General features: G+C 43.4%; 1 protein-coding gene across 4 annotated transcripts; it reads left to right on the forward strand.

Moving 5' to 3' along the window:
- The first annotated feature begins 627 nt into the window (after nucleotides 1-627).
- Nucleotides 628-5,973, forward strand: LOC120814929 (B-cell receptor CD22-like). 4 transcript variants are annotated; one of them, XM_078079909.1, is made up of 9 exons: nucleotides 628-833; nucleotides 2,245-2,595; nucleotides 2,704-2,919; nucleotides 3,607-3,876; nucleotides 3,992-4,252; nucleotides 4,374-4,467; nucleotides 4,589-4,646; nucleotides 5,447-5,532; nucleotides 5,616-5,973. In XM_078079909.1, exons 1-8 carry the CDS (start codon nucleotides 785-787, stop codon nucleotides 5,528-5,530), a joined length of 1,383 nt encoding a protein of 460 aa, XP_077936035.1. In that variant the 5' UTR covers nucleotides 628-784; the 3' UTR covers nucleotides 5,531-5,532; nucleotides 5,616-5,973. The 4 variants fall into 4 exon arrangements, with proteins under 4 accessions (XP_077936035.1, XP_077936036.1, XP_077936037.1 ...); XM_078079910.1 differs by having other exon boundaries at nucleotides 2,710-2,919; XM_078079911.1 differs by lacking the exon at nucleotides 3,992-4,252.
- The last annotated feature ends 1,709 nt before the right edge of the window (nucleotides 5,974-7,682 follow it).

The following is a 7,682-nucleotide window of genomic DNA, read 5'->3' on the forward strand; positions in this document are numbered from 1 at the left end:
GGCCGCCAAAGATTTTCAGATTTCAAAGTGGGCCGCGGCGTTCTGGAGTTTGGGAACCGCTGATCTAACTGAAATGTGATGCTCATCACTAAGAAACCTCTTTTTGTGTGAAGGAGCGCTTCATATGTTCACCGAAAGCAGGTCCTCTTCACCGGCTCCTGAGAGCCTTTGTTCATCTCCACGTTACCTGAAGGACTTAAAGGGAGGAGTCTGCAGTCTGCAACCTCACCACTAGATGTCACTAAACACTACACACTGTCCTCAACAGACACTTTCATATTGTAATGGAAATGTGTGAACATTAAATGAATAAAGCAACATTTGTGTGAGTTGACAGCTTGTTTGTGTTGTTTGTGTCCTGCAGTGAATGTGAGGAAGACGTATGAAGAGCTGCAGAGAGGACATATTTATCTACATGTTAACAGGAGGACGTCACACTGCAGCCTTTCACTTAATGTGAATTATTACAGAGAATGAAGAGACGTTTATGCTGCTTACAGGTTCATCAAGATGATCTTCACATATTAACAACACTTTTATGATGTTTCCTTGTAGCAGAAGTAAGACGTTAACATTAAAGCAGCTTCTTGTTCTGCAGCTCATGCACACTAATGACGGAAAGAGGAAGGAAGCTCTGCTGGGTGTTGAACAGCAGCTTGTTACCAACTCCAGAAGAGACGAGCTGACCTCAGAGACATCGGCCTCCTCTTTAATGTAGACGTGTTTCTGGTGACTTACTGAATAAAGAGTTTCTGATCTGCTGATTGAACACAGAGGAGCAGCTATGAGTCCATCAGCCGGTGGATTAGTCGTCTTCCTTCTCTCTGTACAAGGTACTGTACTTCTACATTTATATTGTGAGGCCGTTACACACCTCACACACACACAGGGAGCTGTGTTTTTATGGCGTCCGATCGGTGTCAATAGTTGCAAATGCACACAGAAAGATTCACATGCAATGCAAAGAGAAAGATTCACAAATATATTCGATTTACAAATGCATTCCAGGACACACGTGAATAAATTGCGATTTATACTCATTTGTTTGTGAATGTATTTGTAGCACATTGGACTTATAATGGTTCTTATCTACAGCGAGTTGTACATCAGCTTATTTGATGAAATCACACTTTCTTGTTTCTTGTTCTTCTGAGTTTGTGTCCTTATGGTTGAAATGTTCTGATTGTAAGTGGCTTTGGATAAAAGCGTCAGATAAATGACGCGTGATGTGAATTGCGGAGGCCTGGACACACGCCCTTCACGCTGTTTCCGTTATTACGCTTTGTTGATCACCTCTAAAATGTTAATAATGTTCATTCCTACATGTCAACAAATCTAAGTGTCAAATCTCATGAATATATTCAGAAATGTACAAGTCTAACTACTGCAGCAAAGTTAATTTGATGAGAGAAAGAAGAAGACTCGGGCGACGATGAAAGCTCTTTTATTGTGTAATTTGGCGGTGTTGAAGCGGGACATCTTATTGTGAAAGGTTCAAATTGGGGTCCCGGTTATGTTGGCAGCATTGATGGTAGTTTTGGCAACTCTTTAACCAACATTTAATCTCCGTGAAAAACAATTTCTCTGTGCGCATTTGCATTTACTGATCGGACCCCATGTTTTCAGTTAATACACAGGTCTGATGTCATGAAACACAATTAGTGACTAAACATTAACAAGGGAGAAACGCTCTGAAGGATTTGTCCCTGTTGAACGTCCTCTAACCGCTCAGCAGCGTTTCTTTGCATTAAGAGGCCGTTTTTCACTCTGAGGACGTTTGTTCTTCTTCTTGAAGGATTTTTGGGACATTTCGTAACTTTGATCCGTGTCACAGATAGTTGATTGACAGCCGGATGCTGAGCGCTGAGTCATCAGTGAGGTGTGATCTATATGTCACAGTATCGTTCCCCTCAGAGTTCTGCATTTCTCTACAGTTTCCATCTCCACTCTGCAGCAGACTGACCACAGACAGAAGAGCACAGAGCAAAGACACTCTTCTTCTCATCAACCAAACCCTTCTAATACTTCAACTTGAGCTTTTTCAGGTCCACAGGTTCAATACGTCGCTGTTCCTTCCAGCTGCAGAGTCCATGTGGACATCGTGGACTCTTTCATTACTTTCTATAAACTCAATGATTTTCATATTTCTCATAATATCTTTTCTCTTCAGTAAACTACCAATGAGAGTGTGTCCTGTGATGTTGTTCTGAGTGTGACTGTGGTTCCTGATGTGCTGTGTTACAGTGATACAGAGTCAGAATGGATGGAGAGTGGATTACTTCAAGACTGACGTCTGTGCTGCAAAAGGATCAACAGTGAATATAATCTGTGACATCACACACCCACCTGGAATATATTACTATGATATAAAGGACAGATTCTGGTTCACTAAAGAGAAAGATGGTGAACCTGTGGATCTGAGAACAGACTCTGAGTATTCAGGCCGTGTGACGGACAGATGTTATAGTAAGACTTGTTATCTGATCATCAGAGACGTGAGAGAGAGCGACTCAGCTGAGTACAAATTCACATTCATGACAAACAAACCAGGAGAGAAATATACTGGTTCACCTGGAGTCACTTTGTCTGTCACAGGTAACATTTTAATTCACATATTAATCATCTACAAATGTTCAACATCTAGAAAACTAGAGTATAAATGTCTTCTGTGAATGTTGACACTTTAATAAATAATATTCACAGATTCAGGTCTCCAGGTGCAGGTGAGAAGATCAGATTCTACCTGGTTGGAGCTGACGTGTCACAGCAGCTGTGTTCTGTCTGATCGTGCTGAATACGTCTGGTACAAGAATGAAGAGAACATCGAGACAGGATCTTCTCTTCTAGTCTCCTCTGGTTCTACAGACAGATATTCCTGTTATTTAATTGGATCTTCTGGTGAAGATTCTCCTGCAGTGTGTAAGTTCACTCCACTGTGTCGGCCTGTGGAGCTTCAACAACATCTCACATGGAGGCACCAGACCGCTGCATGTAAACTAGAGGCATCAAAAAGATGAAGCACAACGTTCCTCAGGAGGTGGAGCCGTGGTCCACTGACCAGAGGGTTGCTGGTTCAATCCCCGGCCCCTGCAGTCTACGTGTAGAAGAGTCACTCACACACTGACACAACAATATGATTCTAATCACAGCTGTAAACACACTGGAGTCTAAATGTTAAAGGAGACACAGATCTTTATTTATGTCATTCTCTTATTAATAGAAACACAAATATAAACCATCAGCAGACAGAATAATGTGATTTTCATAAAGACTCAAGTGAATTATTCCAGAACATAAGTAGAAGTGACGTGTCAGCTGGTGGAGGAAACAATCAATAACTCCTACAACAACTAGAAGTGAGAGGACAGACTGAGCTAAGGACACAAGCAGCATCTAAAGAGAAGAATGTGTGGAGATATGAACATTACAAAGGATTAAAGGCTGCTTATTGTCACTTTACACCAGCAGGAGTCTCACCTGTGACAGCTGCTGTGATGAATACTAGAGATAGTCTGAGAGAAAGACACACAAGTATTCATTCAAATGATCAACTATCTACGCTAACATCTTCTAACCTCTTAGTATGTTTATTCACGTCTCCACCAGATGGTCCACAGCGTCCCTCTGTGTCAGTGAGTCCCTCTGCTGAGATGCTGGAGGGCGATTCAGTGACTCTGACCTGTAGCGCTGATGCTAACCCAGCAGCTAGCTACACCTGGTACAAAGAGGATGGAACGTCAGACCCTCGTCTTCTCAGTGAAGAACCTCAGCTGGTCTTCAGCTCCATCCAGTCCTCTGACTCTGGAAATTATTCCTGTACAGCTGAGAACCAGCTGGGGAGGAAGACGTCTGACTTCATCTCTATCGATGTGAAATGTGAGTGAAACAACCTTTTTAAAAGCAACATAATCACTACGGAGGTAGTGTTTTGTTATTAACGTCTATTTATTGAACTCTAACTTGTAACAATATGTTGACACGTCTCCTCCAGATGGTCCACAGCGTCCCTCTGTGTCAGTGAGTCCCTCTGCTGAGATGCTGGAGGGCGATTCAGTGACTCTGACCTGTAGCACTGATGCTAACCCAGCAGCTAACTACACCTGGTACAAGGAGCATGAAGACTCACCACGAGCATCAGGACAGATCTTCACCATCACTGACTTCACAGCTGAACACAGTGGGAATTATTACTGTGAAGCCCAGAACGAGATGGGACGTAGTAACTCCACCTTACTTCTGATTACTGAGTCTGGTGAGTTTCTCCATGACAGGAATCGTCTGATCAACAAACAGCATCTCCTGCACGTTTATCCATGAATCAAGTCCTTCTGATGAGGTAACGTGCTGTTTGTCTAATAACTGTGTGTCTCCAGCTGTTGGTAGAACAACAAGGATAATTCACATCACCAGGTGGACTCTGGTCTCTGTGATGCTGATTCTTCTGCTTGTCTTCTGTCTGTGGACGAGGTAAAACAACTAGAACTCATCCTCACTGAGCTTTTACTTTGAAAAGGTCCTTCAATAGTGAAGATAAAGGTTTATTTGTTGACTCTATTTGTGTATCTGTTTGTTTTATGACTGAATGCAGGAAGAAGAAAGCTGTGAGCTCCACCACTGAACCACATGAGTCCAGAGAGGCTGTGGAGGTGAGACATTTGTCCTCAGAGACAGAACTCACCAAAGGGTCATCGTAGAGAGTCTTGCTGCAACAAACCACACTGCATGTTCTCCTGCAGGCTTAATGTTATTGTTGGAATGCTTCATATGAGCTTTAGTCCTTTCTTTAATATTTGTTGGGATGCTTTTAAGCCACAACAACTAAAGGTCTTGCAAACGTTTCTAGTTGTACTTGTTGTTTCACACCAGCAACAAACAAGGATCTCACACATCACACATTAATGAGAATAATTTATATTCATCCTTCCTGTCATATAGTCTCATGTATTATACATTGTTCATTCTGTACACATGACATCGTTGTAGTCTGTCCATCAGGAGACGGATCCTCCTCTGATCTTCTCACTGAGGTTTCTTCCCTTTTTCCCTCTTGGAAGAGTTTTTTCATTGTTTGGGGAGTTTCTCTGTGCCGATGGAGGGTTTCAGGGCCGAGGATGTCGTATGTGTTCAGGCTGTAAAGCCCTCTGAGGCTAATTTGTAATCTGCGATTTTGGGCTCTACAAAATAAAATGAATTGAATGCTAAGCTAGCTAACGTCATTAGCATCTTACCTCGGAGCAAACAAAGGAGTTTTTATTGGTCGTTGATGGATTCAGTCTTCCACATGTTTAATCCATAAGTGACATCAACCCTCTAAAGGCCTCTGGTCCCTAGTTACGGTTGCTAACGTAGGAATGTACAGTGTGCGTTGGGGGAGGGGCTTAGCCGAGGGTCGGTTGTATCTGAACTGCTTCTCTGAGGCCTTTGACTCTCATCGTCTCTCCATCAGATGGACCTTCATCCTGAGTATGAGGACCTCTCAGACATGGCAGCACAGAGAGAAGACCCAGAGGAGCAGGAGGACCAGGTGTGAAGGTCAGCCAGGTGTCAGTCTGCTGCAACTCAAAACAACTTCCTGCTTCCGTTTCTGAGGAATAACTTCATGTGATCTTCTTCAGATGCAGTGAAACCAGAGGGAGACTCACCTGGACGGAGACAGGAACCAGTGGACACATTTCCCTTCATTACCACAAGTTATTATCTGAGGTCTTTACAAAGTTAAAACTGTAGTTTTTATTTCATTCTCTTTGCTCTTGAATCACTGTTTTTATGTTAAATGTTCTTTTATTCTTAATTGCATTGGTAGAGAACTTTGACTTTCATTGTTGCTGAAATGTGTTTTACTGTTAAACTTGCCTTAAACCATCAGAATTAGTGGCTTGTAGCAGAATATTCATGATGCTTTAATTATAGCTGTGCTGCTACATTACTTGTGTGTGTGATTTCATTGAAATCCAATAAATTGGCTTTAAGAAATACTGATCACTTATCAAGTCTTTCTTCATGGGATTAAAGGACAAAGAGCAGAAATAAAATGTATTTTATGAGTAAATGGTCTCTGTGACGTGTTGGTCCTATGGGGGTCCCGGAATGACGAGGATGCAGCAGGATGTTTTCAATAAACAATCTTTTATTTAGCCGTGCGGCTCCGGCTTCCTCGCCTGGCTCGCTCTCACACTCGCCGGATCTCTCCTTCTTAAGTACGAAACACACGCACTGATTAATCCCACCTGAGGCCAATAATGCCTCCCCCGGGCACCGTTCCCCGAGCCACTCCCTTCTCCGTCCCCTCTGCAGCTGAGCCAAACCCCGCCCGCCACCACATACCCCCACCGCCGGTCGGATCGTCAGCGCCACGCCTCCCTATGATTGTAATAGTCTGGCCCGCGTTCGGTCGAAGTGGGCGGTATCTGGCCCGAACCTGAAATGAGTTTGACACCCGTGACCTGATCAATGGGAACAACCTGTGTGTCCGTCCTCCGACTCGTGTCATTAAGCCGTCACTGGAAAACGGGTTCTGGTTTCATCGGTTTAGGTTCTGCAGCACGCGGGTCGATACATTCGTCCCTCTGTTGTTTCAGCCTCTCTGAATATCGCCATGTTCCATCATCCGAATGGCAGGTGACGTGATCTGAAGGCACCGTCCGATATGTTGTACCGGACTGACATGTTCTGTGTTCAGGTTACACATTAGGAGTTTAATGGAATTTGTTCCGCCTTAAATTACTTTTAGTTTTATAATTTAAGTAGTTTTGAAACCGGTACTTTTATACTTTTACTTAAATAAAAAGCTTGAGTTGATACTTTTAAACCCTAGTATCTATACTTCTACTTGAGTAACGTATGTAAATACTTTTGACCAGGGCCGTTTGAAGGAATTTGGGGGCCCCAAGCAAAATGGACATGGAGGCCCCCCCAAGCCCCCGCTGCACGCACGCAAAACCTACAGGAACCACAGCACAGCCATAAAGTTTAAAATAAAAAAGGGTTTACAGTGTATAAACATAATGTGCATGAAATTTAACAATTTAACATTTGCACACTACCATAAAATCAAATATACATCAAAAAAGTGCACAATAACTAAATCCAACATACTTAAAAACACACTCACACTCACATTAGTTTTTTTTCAGTTCTCACAAACATGTAAAACTTCCTTTTTCTTCTTTTTTTGCTTCCTGAAGCGTAACTCCGCTTCATGATGCCGGGCTCGGGTTGCCAACCGTCCCGTATTACGCGGGACATCCCGAATTATGGGCATTTTTGATTTGTCCCGACCGTGACAGCTCCAGTTCCGTTGTCCAATCACAGCCTCCTAAGTCAATGACGCGCGAAAAACTCCCGGTTGTTGTGACACCACGAGGGGCCCCTCGAGGGGGGATCCCGATAACGTGTCATTGCACTTTACTGCATTGACGATCAAGGGGCGCTCACGCAGTTTGTCGTTGCATTTGACTCTTAACCAGTCGTTGTCTCGGGGCCCCTGGCCAGCTCGGGGCCCCGAGCAATTGCTTGGTTTGCCTGTCCTGTCGCGACGGGCTTTTGACACCTCTGAACACGGGTCCAGTGAGGCACCTGGTGGGCCGCGAAGGTACTGCAGGTGGGCCGCGAGAGGTCATTTACAATAAATAAATAAAATGTTTTTAATTTTCAATTTTGAAAAGTTTGAATAATATAAAAAT

The sequence above is a fragment of the Gasterosteus aculeatus genome, chromosome 9 (assembly GCF_964276395.1).
Source record: "Gasterosteus aculeatus chromosome 9, fGasAcu3.hap1.1, whole genome shotgun sequence".
NCBI lineage: Eukaryota > Metazoa > Chordata > Actinopteri > Perciformes > Gasterosteidae > Gasterosteus > Gasterosteus aculeatus.

Coding starts and splice junctions, on each gene's coding strand:
- LOC120814929 (XM_078079909.1), top strand. CDS start 785: ATGAGTCCATCAGCCGGTGGATTAGTCGTCTTCCTTCTCTCTGTACAA. Junction 2,920..3,606: donor TGAAGATTCTCCTGCAGTGT/GTAAGTTCACTC, acceptor CGTCTCCACCAG/ATGGTCCACAGCGTCCCTCT. Junction 4,253..4,373: donor ACTTCTGATTACTGAGTCTG/GTGAGTTTCTCC, acceptor GTGTGTCTCCAG/CTGTTGGTAGAACAACAAGG.